At 40.2% G+C, this 18526-nt stretch overlaps 2 protein-coding genes across 2 annotated transcripts in view; one reads left to right on the top strand and one right to left on the bottom strand.

Moving 5' to 3' along the window:
* The window catches only part of ALDH1L2 (aldehyde dehydrogenase 1 family member L2), a 51634-nt gene extending 45343 nt beyond the window's left edge, over positions 1-6291 (top strand). Inside the window, exons 22-23 of the mRNA XM_084648724.1 lie at positions 817-1016; positions 5550-6291. Of these exons, the coding sequence (XP_084504850.1) occupies positions 817-1016; positions 5550-5605 (256 nt within the window). The 3' untranslated portion in view covers positions 5606-6291. The remainder of the gene's footprint in view (positions 1-816; positions 1017-5549) is intronic.
* Positions 6292-7340: 1049 nt separating this feature from the next.
* Positions 7341-18526, bottom strand: part of NOPCHAP1 (NOP protein chaperone 1) — a 13874-nt gene continuing 2688 nt past the window's right edge. Inside the window, exons 2-4 of the mRNA XM_084648845.1 lie at positions 15913-15999; positions 13872-14008; positions 7341-8938 (exon numbers count right to left, since the gene is read on the bottom strand). Of these exons, the coding sequence (XP_084504971.1) occupies positions 8756-8938; positions 13872-14008; positions 15913-15999 (407 nt within the window). The 3' untranslated portion in view covers positions 7341-8755. The remainder of the gene's footprint in view (positions 8939-13871; positions 14009-15912; positions 16000-18526) is intronic.

Raw genomic sequence — 18526 nt, 5'->3', positions numbered from 1 at the left:
TGGGGGAGGGGCTGGGAGAGGGCAGAGACCAGTGAGGGGCGGGTGGGCGGAGCAGAGTGGGGGCAGGAAAAGGCAGAGCAAGGGAGGCCTTGTGGGTGGGGGCGGAGCGAGGGCAGGGCTTCCGGGGAGAGGGTGGAGCAGGGGTGGGAAGAGGTGGAGCGAAGGCAGGGCTTGGGGGTAGGGCCTGGGGCAGAGTGGGGTGGAGCACCCCCAGGGAAAAGGAAAAGTCAGCGCCTATGATAAAATGTATTCAATTTTTGGAAACAACTTAGGATATTTAAAGCCGTTTAGGGATAAGGTACAAATAGAAATGAGCACAGTGAAAATGGCATGAAAAGGTTTATTTATTACATGGAAGTCTTCGGATTTTTAAGAATTTATTCCCCAACAAAATGGGAGTTAAGGCTAATTTTAGCAAAAATTAATGTTATGCTGTAGAGTTCTGCTTTGTAGACGTTTTTGCACTTCTTCATTCCCTGAATTCCACTGGAGCTGCACAAAGCTGACACGTATAATACAATATTTTGTTTGAGGTTTTTTGGTATAAACCTTAAGCATTCTGCAGTCTAATTTACAAACTGTATAAATTAGAGACAATACTGTGAATTTTTTCATATTTCTGACTGACTAACAGTAGACTAGTACTTCATAGTTATGTTTTCAAAACAGCTAAATAGGGATTAGAAAGAAAAAGGGTGTGGGAAGAAGTTGCTGCACCGCAGCTAGAGGGAGGTTGGTTGTTACGTCAGGGTCTCTGTTATGTTTCACTTACTGTCAATGAAGCCGAATGATTTTTTTTTATTACTATTATTATAGGGATGTCGATGGAGTGTTAAAACGTGCAAACAACACAGAATATGGCTTAGCTTCAGGGGTTTTCACAAGAGACCTAAGCAAAGCTCTGTACGTTAGTGAAAATCTAGAAGCAGGAACAGTTTTCATTAACACATATAACAAAACTGATGTGGCAGCACCATTTGGTGGATTCAAACAATCTGGCTTCGGAAAAGATTTAGGTAAGTAGTTTGGTTTCAACCCCCCCCCTCCCCCCCAACGGATGGTCTAAACCAATTTTTTTTTTTTTAAAGCCTTGTCCAGTTTCTATCATAGGAGAAAAAAAGCCCATAAAAGTCCTGATAGATCAAGATTTACACTTAAAAAATAGCAAGGAAAAATTTAAGAAATAACACTGTTGTCAGCTAGAAGGCTAATGGCATCTTTGTGACCCCTTCCTGGTTTGAGTGTACCCTCTCAGGTGTCAGGCCTCATGCCTTTACCTATCTCAAGGTGGAATTTTGCAGTTCTATTCTTCAACCAGACTCTGGCTTACAGTGCCCCCTTGTATCAACTGTGCTCACCCAGCAGGTCCAACTGAATTTGGACACCTACAATTCTTCCATTTGGGAGTCAGTGACCAGTGGCATACAGTAATCAGACAGCCTTCCTTAACCAAAGTGTTTATTTTAGTTGGAGAACAAATGTATTAGAGAAAAAGGATTATAAAAATAGAGTCTACATAGCATGTCTACCCTACCTAAAGGCATACCATCCCCTAATAGTAGTCCTAACTTCTTCAAACACCCCCCTAATGGCTCATCTACACTGCACTGTGAATTACCCCATGGACACTGCTGGTGTGAACTAAAAGGTACCTAGTTCACATTAATGTATTCCTTTTTCAAACAGTTTTTAGACCCAATGATTCTGACATAGTCCGTCAGTGACTCTTCCGTGTCAGTTGATAGGTTTCTACCTAGAGCCATTCCCTCTTTCCTGCCTGTATTCCAGACAGCCCTCATGCAGTAAACATCCAGTAACCAGGCGAACATACAGCATTCATATAATCATAGGTGGCGAGTTATATGGGCCCGTGGTGTCTTGGCACCAGCAATATTCAGAGCCTAGGGGCCCAGCTGGGTGTCCCCCCACCCCCGGCCCATTTGCTGCCACCCCACGCCTCCTACGAGTGTCCCCCAGCCTCCCCTTGCTGCCCCCACGCACCAGTGTTCCTGCCTCTTCAGTGCAGCTGCATGCTGCCTCCCTGCAGCAACTGCTGCTGCAGTGTCCTAGTACCCCCATCCATTGCCACGGCAGACTGACTCTGAGCCTGCCCTTCCACCTCAGACCCTTCCTTTTCCGGAGGGACCCTCTGCCTGCAGTCACCGCTGCTGCCCCATGCTGGGCAAGGAGGCAGCCCCATCCCTCACCCCCAGTGAGGCTACAGTCAGGGGCAACAGCAGGGGAGGAGGTGCACGCAGCATCCCCTGGCACCCACCATGGGGGAAGCGAGGGAGATTCCTGGACCTGAGAGAGGCCCTAGGAGCACATGCAGTGACAGTGGTGGGGGTGAGTATGCTGCTGCGGGGGGGGGGGGCCGGGAAAGGGGGGCTCCTCCCCCAGAGCTCGCTGCTGCCGGCAGGGAAAGGGCTGGGGGGAGTCCTCCTCTCTGGCCCCTGTCCTGGAGCAGCCTGCCTGCACCCCAAACTCATCCCCAGCCCTGCCCCACCCCAGAGCCCACACCCCCAGCCAGAGCCCTCACCCCCCCACCGCACCCTCAACCCTCTACCCTAGCCCTGAGCCCCTCCAGCACCCCAAACACTTATCCCCAGTCCCAGCCAGAGCCCTCATCCCCCTGCACTCCAACCCCCTGCCTTAGCCCTGAGCCTCTCCAACACCACAACTGTTCATCTCGTCTCAGACAGAGCCCTGAGCCCCTCCAGCACCCCAAACACCTTATCCCCAGTCCCAGCCCTGAGTCTCTCTAACACTCCAAGCCCCCCAGCGCCCTCGCCCCCCACACTCCTACTCTCACCCTGAGCCCCTCCCATACCCCAAACCCCTCATTCCCAGCCCCAGAGTCCACACCCCAAACCCCTCATCTGCAGCCATACCCCAGCCCACATACCTCACCTCTGCACCCCCTCCCATCCCCAAACTCCCTCCCAGAACCTGCATCCTGCACCCCAATCCCCTGCCCTAGCCTAGGGCCTGCACCCTAGACCTCCTCCCCCACCCAAACTCCCTCCCAGAACCTTTGGCAGGTGGGGGGTGGAGTTTGGGCAGGGGCGGGTTCTGGGCACCACCAAAAATTATACAAACCTGCCGCCCCTGCATATAATAAATCCTCAGTGGGCAACTCCAAATGCATCACAACCGTCATGGGAATTATCTTTGTTCAGTGGTTTTCTGGTTGGTTGGTTCTCACCAGCCATTGTTTGACATGATTCAAGGAAACTGACTGTGGTCTCTTCCAGACCTCAGCATACACTGAAGCTCCTGTCTCCCTCCAGTCCCCTGTTAGAAACTCCCCTATCTAACATTTTCAAAACTCACTTCATTTCAGACTGGCTTAAAATCAAAACCAGATTTTATTTGGCAAATTAGACACACAATAACAACGTTAAGAAGGTAGTTAAACTAACATTGGGACTAATATTACTAAAAAAATCACTAGACAGGAAATCAGACTTAAGAATTGATTACCCAAGGATCTTACATTGTGTGTGCCTGACCCATACTAGTGCTGAAGCTTACTTTTGGCTTCCATTCACCTTCAGGCACCCTGCCCACCTGCATATCTTTCAATAAAAACCCCTCTCTACTTATAGGTAATGTGGCTATATGTTCATGCAGTGGCCCCCAGTATCAGTTTCCATTGACTCATGTTTCTGCATACCCCTAACATACACATACATGACACTTCTCTACATAATCCTCTCACTGCCATTAACATTCTCACATCTTTGAGACTGACTTTTCCCAACATATTATGGGGCTATTTCTCCCAAACTATTCCATACACTTTTCCGTATTCCATAGCTTTCTAAATCTAATTACTCTGAATTCCTCGATCTTTTTGACTTTTAAAGGAGATAGATGAGTGGGAGTGGTTGAGTGCCCAGCACTTTTGAAAAACTAGGCAGGTGCCTAAATAAATATGGATTTAGAAGCCCAACTTTGGTTTATTTAGTATCTCACTTAAACATAGCCATAGAATACCAAGTATGAAGGTGTTAATATTTATATAGCAGGTCAAATTTATATTGGATACAGCAGGGAGTCTGTCATAGAAAATATTTTGAGCAAAAAGATAAATGACCCTTTTCTGCAAATAAAAAAAAATCATGTTAATAATCCATCCTACTTACAATGGTGGTATTACTAAGCTTGAGGTGTTTTTTAAGAATCTCACATGTCAATTTGCTGCTGTTGTGGGGTGTTCTTTTTGGAGGGTTGGGGGCGGGTGTCAGTTTTTATTTTCTGTTTTTTTAAGCATAAAGCAATCTATTTCCCCACTAAGGTTAGCTAGTCCAATTGTGGTCAGACTTTCCAGAAACATTCACTTTTAGGCAAAACTCAAGAATGTAAGATTTCAGTCAGAGAGGCAAGTGCACCACAGGAGGTCTTGACTTAGTTCCTGGGGACCTTACAAGGTGCAAAGGGGATAAGAAGGGTTGCTGCAGACACGCTAAATGTTCACAGGAAGTAGCCCCATTATAATGCACCTTAGGAAAGTTAAAACAACGAGGAGGACTTGTGGCACCTTAGAGACTAACAAATGTATTTGGGCATAAGCTTTCGTGAGCTAAAACCCACTTCATCAGATGCATAGAGTGGAAAAAACCAGTAGGCAGGTATATAGACACAGTACATGAAAAGATGGAGTTGCTTTACCAAGTGGGAGGTAAGTGCTAACGAGTCAATTAAATTAAAGTGGAAGTGGGCTATTCTCAACAGTAGAATACCAAGGGAGGAAAAATCACTTTTGTAGTGGTAATGAGGCCAATGTAAACAGGGTGGCCCATTTCAAACAATTGACAAGAAGGTGTAACAGTAGGGGGAAATTAGTATGGGGAAAATTTGTTTTTATAGTGACTCATCCCCTCCCAGTCTTTATTCAGGCCTAATTTGATGGTGTCCAGTTTGCAAATTAATTCCAGTTCGCAGTTTCTCATTGGAGTCTGTTTTTGTAGGTTTTTTTTGTTGAAGAATTGCCACTTTTAAGTCTGTTATTGAGTATCCAGGGAGATTGAAGTGTTCTCCAACTGGTTTTTGAATAATTCTTGATGTCTGATCTGTGTCCATGTATTCGTTTGTGTAGAGACTGTCCGGTCTGGTCCATGTACATGGCAGAGGGAAAGCTGCAACTCCAAAATGTCTTGGGGAGGGGTATGTGACAGGAGAAGCTTTTCAGGGGAATTTCTAAAGTGGATAGGACAGTGTTTTGGTGCTATAATAGATAGTCATCAGATTATGATATATTGCATTATTGCTAAAGTGATTTTTTTCAGCTTCAAAAGAGTTTAATTTACTTCAGTAGAGTGAATGGGATAAGAGGGAGTTGGGTATTTTAAAATACATTATCTATTTATTAAAAAAAACAATACATAGTAATTCCTTGGCCACAAGCTATTGCAACATGCTAATGCAAAATACCTAAGCACTTAACAGGAATTCTGAACTGTGGCTTGCTCAGTGGTTAAAACTAAGTCTTCTGACTATTCCTTTAAACTGGTGATATAACTCCTTCACATTTTGATCTTCCATAGGTGAAGAAGCTCTTCATGAGTACCTCAGAACTAAAGCTGTAACTGTGGAGTATTAAAGAAACAGCTCAGCTTGACTGCCAAAGCAAACCCCTTGCTGACAGCCTCAATTTTAAGTATTCTGTTAAGCACTTAATACAATGCCCAGGATATATTCTCTGAAGTAGTACCACTAACAAAAATCAAATCATATTTATCCATGGAAAATATTAAGGACCAAATTCTAGCCCCACTAAAGTCACAAGGAGTTTGGCAACTTACTTTAGTAGAACTAAAATTTGGTCTTTAGTTATCTAAATGTTCACATATCTAAACCTTCCAAGTTGTTCTTAACTCGGACAATGGGAGATTGCTTATGTAAGACTGAAGGATTGGGCCCATGATGTGCCTAAATTTTTTATTATGAGATGTATTTTACACAATCATTTTAAACCTTTTAACATACATTTAGTCATTAAGCGTCTCTTAATGTACTTTAAAATGCATATTATACAGTTTTGTTATAAAACAGTTCAAGTTTTTCAACAAAAGTATACAGCTCTGATGACTTTTCAGCAGTAAAGGAAACCTTAGTGCCATAAAATGGAAATAAATTCAAGAAAGTGCACTTACTACGATCTTTGTTAAACTATGAATATTAAGCTGAAGTTATTGAAAATATATTCTATCTTTTTGTGAATGTGGAATGTGCAATTTGTATGGGACTGTGAATGGTGGTTATATTAATAGATTTAAACCAGCTGTATCTGTGTATGTCTATCACTATTGTGAAGTAATTATGCCACATACGTTACATGCACTCACTTTACCTCAAGGAGCATTTAATGCAAGATTATGGCATAAGACAGTAAACCATATTTTACACTTATCAAGTACTAAATATAAAGGATATCTGACATAATGACCAAGCATTTTTCAAGATAATGAACATAACTTTGCACATTCTGTACTCCAAGAAACATTTTAAGAGAAACTACTGTTCCACAAAGCTACAGCATCTTACAGCCAATATTTTAATGAGTTTATGAGATCAGCTGAACAGTGTGCCAAATGTATGCACCTTCTGAAAACAGGTATTACAGCCTGGTGAAGTTTTCAGTGAACAGTAAGTTTCCTGAAAACTACAGTTTTGGTGAGACCAAAGCCATGTGTAAATTTAGCAAACAGTTGCAGCTGGGTTTTTTTCCCTTCCTTTAAAAGAAAAAAGGAAAATATTTAAAGTCTAAACAAACTGTTTCAAAGTGTCAATTAGAATGGACTCAAAACTTTTTTGTTTTGGCAAGAAAAATCAAACAAATTGTGTCAGTTGGAAATGAACCAATTTTGTTGTTTTTTTCCAGTTCACTTACCAAACCAAAAAAAATTAATTTTTTTTTTTGCTCGTCTCTAGCTGGTATCACAGGAACAAAATTATCTATTTGTGAGCTCTATGTAATTATTTTCCTACTTGAATAGCCCAAAGTTAGACTCAAGTTAATGTGGAATATGTTTTTGTAGTAAAAGTAGTCTAGCCACAAGACAATTTTTACGTTCAATTTACCAAGCACATCAACATGGTCAAGAAAGTTAAACATTCAGTTCTGGACACAGTTTACACACCCATTAAGCAAGGTTTATGAAGTGTGACATTATAAACAAGCTGTATCCACCTTGTGCAATGTACCATTAAATCACAGCGTAATTCCTTCACTTTGCTTGTAGACAAAGTGTATTTGAAATACAATTGAGTAATATTAGTCTATAAAGATGCCACTGCAAACCTCAATATAAAGAACAGTATCCAGGCTATCCAAATAAAGGTATCTTACAGTATTTTATTTACCATAGAAACAGTACCTTCAACAGACAACTATACTAGTTCCCCAACCGCTTTGGATTTTGTCAGTTGACAGATATTTAGGAGGTTTTTTGATACAATAGCCAGAGACACAAGGAATAATGTGTATAGATATGGGTCATTAAGTAGTTGTGCTGAGTAAAACTGGCACGTCTAAATCTCCTTTCAGGGGGAAGCAGTGTTAAAGTAACGTGTGACATTAGTAGTCCAGTGTCACATCTTAGGCCAGGTCCCCTCCAGATTTTAAACTGTTTAAACAGTTTAATTCTAATGTACCATAATTAATAAGTGGAAACTAATCATCTCAGTACTGTGTCTTTATACAGCCCATATCCCAAGTGCTGCTGCTTTTCAGAAAGATTGATTACTAGCAACATGAGTCAAAGGACCTGCTTTGGACTAATAATTTAGCCATAAATTGAATCACAATAGCAATTGATGCTAGCAAGATTTTATTTTTCCTATTAATAAAGAAAGATAAAAGAAAACATGCTCTTCAACAAAGACTAGAAATGGTATTGAGCATTATCTTGATCAAATGTTCCAAACAGTTATCTTTAATGAAAACAGAGAAGAAAAATATAAGTTTAAATAACACATTTTAAATCCTGTGCTTAACTGCCGCTTGCTAGTCAATCTTCTGTAGCTAAGTAAATACGGTAAGAATATAACCTTAAATTATTATACAAAATACTGTTTCTTTGAGAAACAACTTATAATCTACAAAGGCATTGAGATACATCATTTGAAAGCAAAACTTGACTAAACTAAATACAGTAAAATAGCCCAAACTCCTCCCTATAAAATTAAGGAGACAAGAATAAATTAGGCATATTTCCTTAGATTTAACTCTTGAAGCACTGTGTGCTCATCTTTAGTATTTGGTAGTGAAGACAAGTATATAATACTTGAGTATCTTAACACATCTTATTCCCATCTCAGAACACAAGCTTTGTCTTCCTCCTATCTAATTATTTCCCTCTCCTGAAGTAAGTAACCGCACACCCTAGTAATCCTTTCTTCACCTCAAAACAGGCCAAGAACTTCACACTTCTTGCCTAGCTTTACAGTGCAACCTCTCAAATTACTACGTTTCATGCTGTTTCTTCCCTACCCTGACCTCCTGATGGAACTCATTTCTATATAGCTTGGGGGATAGGTCAGGTCAGGACTTAGGATTAAGAGCTCCAGCTTTCCTCTCAGCCAAAAGAAACTCTCCACCCTACTAAACACAGTACTTCCAGTGACATAAGTGACTGGCAGTTAGCCAGTTTCCAGGTGACACACACTTGGAAATTAGCTAGTTTTCTAAGGGTCACAGTAGTCAGGACACATGATACATTCAGAAATGGAAATCTGAAAATAGTTTTATCTACTCATTCACTTTGCTGTCCAAAATTTCTATTTTGCCCTTTTCTCCTTTTTGTTTTGGAAGTTTAATGGTGTCTATGGTAACTTCATCAGTTGCACAACTGTCCTCTTCAGATTCTGAGCTGTCTTCTGAAATTATTTCTTCATCGGTGTCAGAACCACTTAATTCAACCAAGGCTACATTCTGCAAGAAACAACGGTGCTTTTAAAAAATGAACAACCCATATATCTACATATTGCTTTTATGATTTTTGTTTAAAAAAAATACAACAAAAAACAAAACAAAACAGGACCTTAATACACATGAACATCCTTACCATAAAGTCAGCAGATTATGTGCTATGCAAAAAAAAAAAAGCAGACCTCAGTAGACTGGAAATATTTGCAAGTTTTTTAGAGATCACTATAAACATGAAAGTTTAAATACGAAAAATGAGTTTATACAGTCTAAGTACCTATAGTGCTCAGTAATAAAGTAATAGTTCTTTTTAAATAATTCTCGGGAAGCAAAAAGAGAATGGTACATTGATTAATTTACTTTGTCTAAAGTGAAGCCTTCTGGTTTAAACTGACGAAGGGAGCAAAAGGCTGGATAATTTAGACAAAAATCCAAGTCTGAAAATATAATTTTCAGGGTGCTGTCTCATATTTTGCTAATGTAATTCATGTCATATAACAGTTTAACGTTATCAGTGGTACAGCTGTGACTGTGGATGACAAGTGTTCAAGACAATCAGAATATTTTCTAAACAAAAAAGAGGGCTGTTGATTAATCAGTTAATCACAATTAATCACAGTTTTAATTGCACAGTTAAACAATAGCATGCCAATTTAAATTTATTAAATATTTTGGATGTTTTTCTACATTTTCATATATATAGTAGTGTTTTTGAAATCAAAGCATATTTTTTTACAAATTCGTACTGTAAAAATGATAAATAGTATTTTCAATTCCTCATAAAAGTACTGTAGTGCAATCTGTTATGAAAGTGCAACTTTCAAAGTAGATTTGTTACATAATTGCACTCAAAACCAAAACAATGTAAAACTTCAGAGCCTACAAGTCCACTCAATCCTACTTCTTGTTCAGCCAATCACTAAGACAAACAAGTTTGTTTACATTTACAGAAGATAATGCTCTTATTTAGGTGGTCACCAGAAAGTGAGAACAGCCATTTGCATAGCACTTATGCAGATGGCGTTGCAAGGTATTTATGTGCTAAACATCTGTATGCCCCTTCATGCTTCAGCCACCATTCCAGAGGACAAGCTTCCATGCTGATAACTCCTGTTAAAAAAAATGCGGTAATTAAATTTGTGACTGAACTCCTTGGGGGAGGATCGTATATCCCCTGCTCTGTTTTACCTGCATTCTGCCGTATATTTCATGTTATAGCAGTCTTGGATGATGACCCAGCACATATTGTTTGTTTTAAGAACATTTTCACTGCAGATTTCACAAAACACAAAGAAGGTACCAATGTGAGATTTCTAAAGATAGCTACAGCACTCAACCCACGGTTTAAGAATCTGAAGTGCCTTCCAAAATCTGAGAGAGACGAGATGTAGAGCATACTTTCAGGAGTCTTAACAGAGCAACACTCCGATGCGGAAACTACAGAACCTGAACCACCAAAAAAGAAAATCAACCACCTGCTGGTGGCATCTGACTCAGATAATGAAAATGAACATGTGTCGGTCCACACTGCTTTGGATGGTTATCAAGCAGAACACATTATCAGTATGGACGCATGTCCCCTGGAATGATGGTTGAAACATGAAGGGACATATAAATCTTTGTGCCTGAGGAACGTAAATATCTTGCAACGCCGGCTACAACAGTGCCACGAAAACACCTGTTCTCACTTTCAGGTGACATTGTAAACACCAAGCAGGCAGCATTATCTCTTGCAAATGTAAACAAACTTGTTTGTCTGAGCGATTGGCTGAACAAGAAGTGGGATTGAGTGGACTTGCAAGCTCTAAAATTTATATTTTATTTTTGAATGTAGGGTTTTTTTTTTAACGTAATTCTACATTTGAAAGTTTAACTTTCATGATAGAGATTACACTATAGTACTTGCATTAGGTATATTTCTTTTTTTTTACTTGTAATCAAAAATATAAAGTGAGTACTGTACACTTTGTATTCTGTGTTGTAATTGAAATCAATATATTTGAAAATGTAGAAAACATCCAAAAATATTTAAATAAATGGTATTCTATTATTGTTTAATCGCACGATTTATCTGTTTAATCGCTTGACAGCCCTAATAAAAAAAAAGGATCACATTTCAACCTGTGAAGCTGTATACGATTTTTGACAAGTATGAAAACTTTGCACCTGACCAAAGCTGTTGTTTTAGGTCCAGCTCACCCCAAGTAAAAAACAAAACAAACATAAAACCTGCAAGGTGAGATCAGTCATAAGAAAGCTGAACTATTAATAAATTTACTGAATTACTTGCAAGCAGTACTGTAACCATAAGACCTTTTGACTTGTGCTTTCTGTTTATTGCTATTAAAACATTATACAGAAAGATATGGATGACCCTGAAGACTGGAATAACAGAAATGGGGTGAAATTCAATCGTTCTAAGTGCAGCGTAATGCACTTAGGGTCTAATAGTAATTTCTATTACAAGACGGGATTATCAGCTAGAAGCGACAGAGGAAAGAGACCCGAAAGTACGGGTTGATCACAGGATGACTATGAGCCACGAACGTGATGCACTGTGAAAAAGGCAACTGTAGAACGTATCGGGTGAGGGTTTTCCAATAGATAGAGAAGTATTAATGCCATTGTACAAGGCACTGGTAAGACCTCATTTGGAGTTGTGTACAATTCTGGTCAGTCATGTTCAAGAAAGATAAATTTAAACTGGAAGAGAAATGGAGAAGAGCTACTAGAATCATCAGGGGAATGAAGGGCCTATCTGATGAGAGGAGACTGGAAGAGCTTGGTTTGTTTAGCCTGGCAAAAAGTGGGCTGAGAGGGGATATGGCTGCTCTCTACAAATATACTCGTGCAGGCGTTCGCAACCTTTTTCTTTGTGATGTGCTCCCTCCTCTGCCCCCCTCCCCCCACGCTATAAAAACTCCACAGCCCACTTGTACCACAATAACTAGTTTTCTGCATAGAAAGGCCAGGGCCAGCATTAGGGGGTAGCAAGCAGGGCAACTGCCTGGGGCCTCATGCCATAGGGGCTCCCGCAAAGCTACGTTACTCAGGCTTCAGCTTCAGCCCCAGGTGGCGGGGCTCAAAGCTTCGACTTTCTTGTGGGGGGCTTCGGCTTCCTGCTCTGGGCCCCAGCAAGTCTAATGCTGGCCCAGCTTGGCGGTCCCCCTGAAACCTGCTCGCGTCCCCCAGACCCCTCGTTGAGAACCGCTGCATTAGGGGGTAAATACCAGGGAGGGTGAAGAGCTATTTGAACTAAAGGACGATGTAGGCACAAGAACAAATAGATATAAACCTGCCATTAACAAATTTAGGCTTGAAATTAGAAGGTTTGTAACCATCAGAGGAGTGAGGTTCTGGAAGAGCCTCCCAATTAGAGTTGTGGGGGCAAACAAATTAATTAATTTTGAGAGAGAGCTGGGCAAATTTATGAGTGTGGTTACATGATGGGATTGCTCATGGTGGTAGGGGCAGGGCACAGTAGGTCTGGGGCTCACTTCTGATTTATGTCTTAAATTCCTGAAGGTCATGCTTGTGTTCCAGCCTGCCATCTGCAAGGGTCAGGAAGGGATTCCCCCTCCCCCCGCAATGTATTCTGGAAGGGTTCTTTTATCTTCTTCCTCTGAAGCAGGGATGGCCATGGCTGGACATGGGACACCAAGAGGGGTAAACCAGGACTCTGAGGCAGCACAAAGTATTCTCTCTCAGGTGGTTGGCTGGATGGTTCTTGCTCGCATGTTCAGGGTCTAGCGGCTCGTCATATGTGAGGTCGGGTCAGGAAGGAATTTCCCCCCAGATCAGAATGGCAGTGACCTTGGGGCAGGAGGGTTTCCTTCCTCGGCAGTTTGTGGGGTGCAGGTGGCTTGCCAGGATTGTCTGGGTATATCTCAATCATTTCCCTGACGTGGGGACCTCGAGCACTGGTGCACCTTGGTCCCTCCTACTGTGTGTGTGTGTGTGGGGGGGGGGGAGAGACATAATAGGCTAATAATCTCCGGTGGGTTGCAATACTTTAAATATGGTGGTTGGGTGTAGTGTGTGGGCGCTGGGTGATGTTGATTGGCCTGTAATATATAAGAGGTCAGACTAGATGATCTAGTGGTCCCTTCTGGCCTTAAACTCTATGACTAAACTTTTCATCAACACATCTGTAAACAGACAATTATTAAAATAAAAGCTCCCTTACTTGTTCTACTAATTTCACATTAGATTTTTAAAAAACAATTTTCAGAATCTAATTCACTCTTCCACTATTTACATTTCATAATTGTCTCAGCCTAGATAGTGAAAATAGACTAAGCTATTTTCATGTTTTGGATATAATCAGTTTCTCTTTGAGGTTCTCGGTCATTAGCATAATGCTGCATAATTTCAGTTAAAACACTGGAGAGAGACATTGAAATAAATACAAGAGTTTCCAATAAAATTTGAGAGATCATAATTAAGGTTTTTAAGTTTTGTTATACTTGACATGCTCGAGACCTAGATTTTGGGCCTTAAACTATTTAAAAGTGTCCCTTAAACAAAACAGAACACTTGTTATTGTTACTTATTATACAATCTTAAATTACAATTCATTAAAAGTCAGCTTACTTTGAAAACAAAAAAAACAATCTATTTACATTTTTAATTACAAAAGTTACTCATTGTCAGGATTAGAGCTTTAGATTAGAGACAGCTCATATTCTGGGCTTAAACTACTTTATCTCTAGTTGTTTATCTTCAAGTTTCAGTGGTGGACAAGATTACTATGTCATGAAGAGCAAGTAGCATACTTTGCTTTAAATTTATGGCTAATTTCAGATCAAAATTATAAAGGAATGTAAAGGAGGAAAAAAGCTTTATTTTTCAAACAAACCCGTTCTAAGACTGAGTGAAGAGTTTTACACCACAGCACTAAATTTACTTTACAAAAGCAAAACACAAGAAATACATTTACCATCTCTATAATGTTTTCAAGGCAGCTGTCTAGATTTTCAATATCAAACTGATGAGCTGGTGCTGTTGCCATTTCTCTTCTTAGCTCATTGTTTGCAAGGGCCATCTGCGGTAGAAAGCTCTGAACTCTGTCCAAAACTAAGGTAGAAATAGTGAGATTATAGCATATATGCATATTTAGATTTTGCAGTACAAAGACATGAATATCTCATTAACACAGGATTTAACTGTTTTAATTCTGAACTTTCAAGTTGTGTACAATATTTAACAATTCATCTGGGGAATAAAGTTACTACTTTATTGACCAGATTGCTCAACTTCCCATGGCACATACGGTGCAGAATATCATAGATTTTATGCATCAGTCCAAATGGTTCACTAAGGGAGTCATGTCATGGCTTATATTTGACCTTTTCAAAAAACTAAAATATGGCAAGTCCAACAGACGCTTATAGAAAAATTCTATTGTTTTAAACACACACCAAAAAAATGAAATACTCAGGATGCTCCACGTCAATATTCAAGTTCCTGTGAAGTACTGTACCTTACCTTCTCCCCTCTTGGAGTAAAGGGGCAGGGTCCAAGAGAAGATGGGGGAGGGGGGGTCAGTGATGGCACAACTGTCAAGAAAGCTGTGCGGATGACAGGAAAAAGCAACCTCAGAAGCAGCTTTCTACCAAGTGTGTTATGCTGCCGAGAAGGCAGCATAGGTGGATAGGTAGTGTAGGTAACAGCATGAAGGAGCTGGTGTTTTGCAGGGATGTCTCCAAGCTCCATGGCGTTTCCCACCAATGATGGGACATCTTTGCTCTTTGTGGGTCATGGCCATGGCCATGTCCCCTCCATGGATGAGTCAACCCTTCCAGTCACAGATTAACTCATTATACTTCCACACTTTTTTCAAATAGCCTTTTCCCTCTCTTGCATCAGGAGATGATCTAGCGTCTAGTGTTTATTTTTCACTGAAACTACGTTTCACTTTGTAGTAAGGCTGCACTATTCTGATTCAACTCCAGTAAAGTCCCTTAGAAACTACTACTTTATGCCACGCTGACTCTCCCCAAAGAGTTCTGTCAAAGAAAGAACTCCATATTGCCTCCTTTATCCTCTCACAAGTTTAAAATAATTTTGAAATGTTATTAAAAAGGAATGATCATTTAAAAAAAGATATACTAGTGTCCAATACTTTATACTACCAAACTGGTTTTGAATATAGAGATTAGAATGGTTATATGAAAAAGTAGAAGCCCTTTGCACACTAAGCAAATGCAACCCAAGGCTAAGAAATCGCTAATAACTTGTCTTCCATGAAAAGAATAAAAATCCTGAAGATGTGTCACTTCATACCATAATCAGACAACACTGCCAGTTAACTCTGTCTTTGATTAGGGGACAAGGCACATGGATCAAGTGCAGAAAAATACCTTTTCTGAAGCCATTCAAAGAGATCACTGAATAGATAAATGAGTAATCTGGCTTATTGATTTTGACAGTATTCTTTTAAAAAGTGAGGTTAAGAAAGTAATTTCAATATTAGAAGTCCATTTTACACTACTTTGAAATACAACACCAGAGGTTCAATCTTGCAAGCCCTCTACATACAGAAATCCTCCCTCTCACACCAGCGCGGGTTTGTAGCATTAGGCCCTAAAATGCCAAATGTTTACAAAAAACTTGTGCAGAATTAATGTTTTGTGCTCCCTCTGCAGGATGAGTCAGTTAACTACATGAGAAATATTCTGCCAACTGTGCCCATTTTATCTGGTGAGTAAAATAAAGCCTAGTTAGTTTCAAGCTCCAACATAAATAGCGGGGGAAACATCCATATTGGCAACCGCAAGAGAGAGATTTGCAGATTCACAAGTAGCAAAAATAGGTTTAAAACTATTTAAAACTTATACAGTTAATTGATTTTCGAATGCTAACTGCTTCAGCAGTAGGATATATTAACGTTAGGTATAGTCATGGTTATGTGCTTTTCAAGCTCACAAAGCAACTTAAACAGTGATCAGCATAGTCCCATTAGGAAAAGATGCACTTACTGTTACTCCTTGGTATCCTAACTGTCTCTAAACTGGTGACCTTTTTGCTGGCATGTTTTGAGTTTATCAACAATGTGTCATGAATACCTACAAAGAAAAATTACATCAGTTATTTCACTATTTACCAATGTGATACTAGCTCCCTTATTTAGATATTTCCCAAGATTTGCACCAGAAAGCAGAGAATTTAAGAAAATTTTCATTAGTTGGACAATTTAGCTAGTCAACTCTCAATGCAGCAAACAGGATGACCAATTTCAAGGGAATTACATATCACTAATTAAAGTGAGACTTTTAAAAGTGTTTATTTTAGGATGATTTTTTTACCTTATCAGAAGTTTGAAAACATTCAGTTCCCTTCTAGTTTTGTCCTTTAGAGTTCTGGCATTATAGTATATCTGTAGTAATTTCTCTCTTATTTACTTAGCATTACATCAGCAATACTAGGAATAGGTAACTTGTCCCTCTTCGGAACATATGTAGGGATTAACAGAAAAGCCTTTGCATGAAAATAATATGTAGGCAGTTTCCACGATATGCATCTGATGAAGTGAGCTGTAGCTCACGAAAGCTTATGCTCTAATAAATTGGTTAGTCTCTAAGGTGCCACAAGTACTCCTTTTCTTTTTGCGAATACAGACTAACACAGCTGTTACTCTGAAACCTGTCATATGTATGCATAGTGCCTTGGGCTGCGAATCTCATCAGAGGTCCCACAAGCTAGGGAGGCTCAGCATTAGATCTGCAGGAATAACTGATTTTTCTACCAGGTAGTCAAACCGAAAAATTATTTTAAAAAGATCAGTTAGTTTCAAACCAAAACTGGTGCATAACTGGTTGGAAAATCATTCCCAGAGAATAGTTATCAGTGGTTCACAGTCATGCTGGAAGGGCATAACGAGTGGGGTCCCACAGGAATCGATTCTGGGTCCGGTTCTGTTCAATATCTTCATCAACGATTTAGATAATGGCATAGAGAGTACACTTATAAAGTCTGCAGACGATACCAAGCTGAGAAGGGTTGCAAGTGCTTTGGAAGATAGGATTAAAATTCAAAATGATCTGGACAAACTGGAGAAATGGTCTGAAGTAAATAGGATGAAATTCAATAAGGACAAATGCACAGTACTACACTTAGGGAGGAACAATCAGTTGCACACATACAAAATGGGAAATGACTGCCTAGGAAGGAGTACTGCGGAAAGGGATCTGGGGGTCATAAGTGGATCACAAGCTAAATATGAGTCAACAGTGTAATGCTGTTGCAAAAAAAGCAAACATCATTCTGGGATATATTAGCCGGAGTGTTTTAAGCAAGACACAAGAAATAATTCTTCCACTCTACTCCGCGCTGATTAGGCCTCAACTAGAGTATTGTGTCCAGTTCTGGGAACCACATTTCAGGTTTCAGAGTGGTAGCCGTGTAGTCTGTATCAGCAAACACGAGTGCTTGGGGAACCCTAGAGACTAACAAATTTACTTGGGCATAAGCTTTCGTAGGCTAAAACCGACTTCATCAGATGCATGGAAAGGAAAATACAGTAGAGAGGTATAATACACAGCATATGAAAAGATGGGAGTGGCCTTGCCAAGTGGGGGGTCAGTGCTAATGATCCAATTCAATTAAGATGGAAGTGTGCTATTCTCAACAGTTGACAAGAAGGGAGCAAAAATCACTTTTGTAGTGCTAATGAGTTCAATGTAATCAAGGTGGCCCATTTCAAACAGTTGACAAGAAGGTGTAACAAATCGGAGAAAGTCCAGAGAAGAGCAACAAAATTGATTAAAGGTCTAGAAAACATGACCTATGAGGGAAGATTGAAAAAATTGGGTTTGTATAGTCTGGAGAAGAGAAGACTGAGCGGGGACATGATAACAGTTTTCAAGTACATAAAAGGTTGTTACAAGGAGGACGGAGAAAAATTGTGCTTCTTAACCTCTGAGGATAGGACAAGAAGCAATGGGCTTAAATTGCAGCAAGGGAGCTTTAGGTTGGACATTAGGAAAAACTTACTGTCGGGGTGGTTAAGCACTGCAATAAATTGCCTAGGGAGGTTGTGGAATCTCCATCATTGGGGATTTTTAAGGGCAAGTTGGACAAACGCCTGTCAGGGATGGTTTAGGTCAGGGGTAGGCAACCTATGGCACGCGTGCCAAAGGCGGCATGCAAGCTGATTTGCAATGGCACTCACACTGCCCGGGTCCTGGCCACCAGTCCGGGGGCCTCTGCATTTTAATTTTAAATGAAGCTTCTTAAACATTTTAAAAACCTTATTTACTTTACATACAACAATAGTTTAGTTATATATTATGGACTTATACAAAGAGACCTTCTAAAAATGTTAAAATGTATTACTGGCACATGAAACCTTAAATTAGAGTGAATAAATGAAGACTCGGCCCACCACTTCTGAAAGGTTGCCGACCCCTGGTCTAAATAATACTTAGGGCTTGTGTACGCTTATATTTTATAGCACTCTAACTTGCTGGCTCAGGGGGGTGAAAAATCACCCCCTGAGCGCAGCAAGTCTGAGCGCTTTAAACCACCAGTGTAGACAGGCTCCAAGTGCTGGGAGCCATGCTCCCAAAGCTAATCCCCTCATGGAGGTGGATT

The sequence above is a fragment of the Lepidochelys olivacea genome, assembly GCF_965140295.1.
Source record: "Lepidochelys olivacea isolate rLepOli2 genome assembly, chromosome: 1".
Classification (NCBI taxonomy): Eukaryota; Metazoa; Chordata; order Testudines; family Cheloniidae; genus Lepidochelys; species Lepidochelys olivacea.
This window is presented reverse-complemented; position numbering and strand designations above follow the sequence as displayed.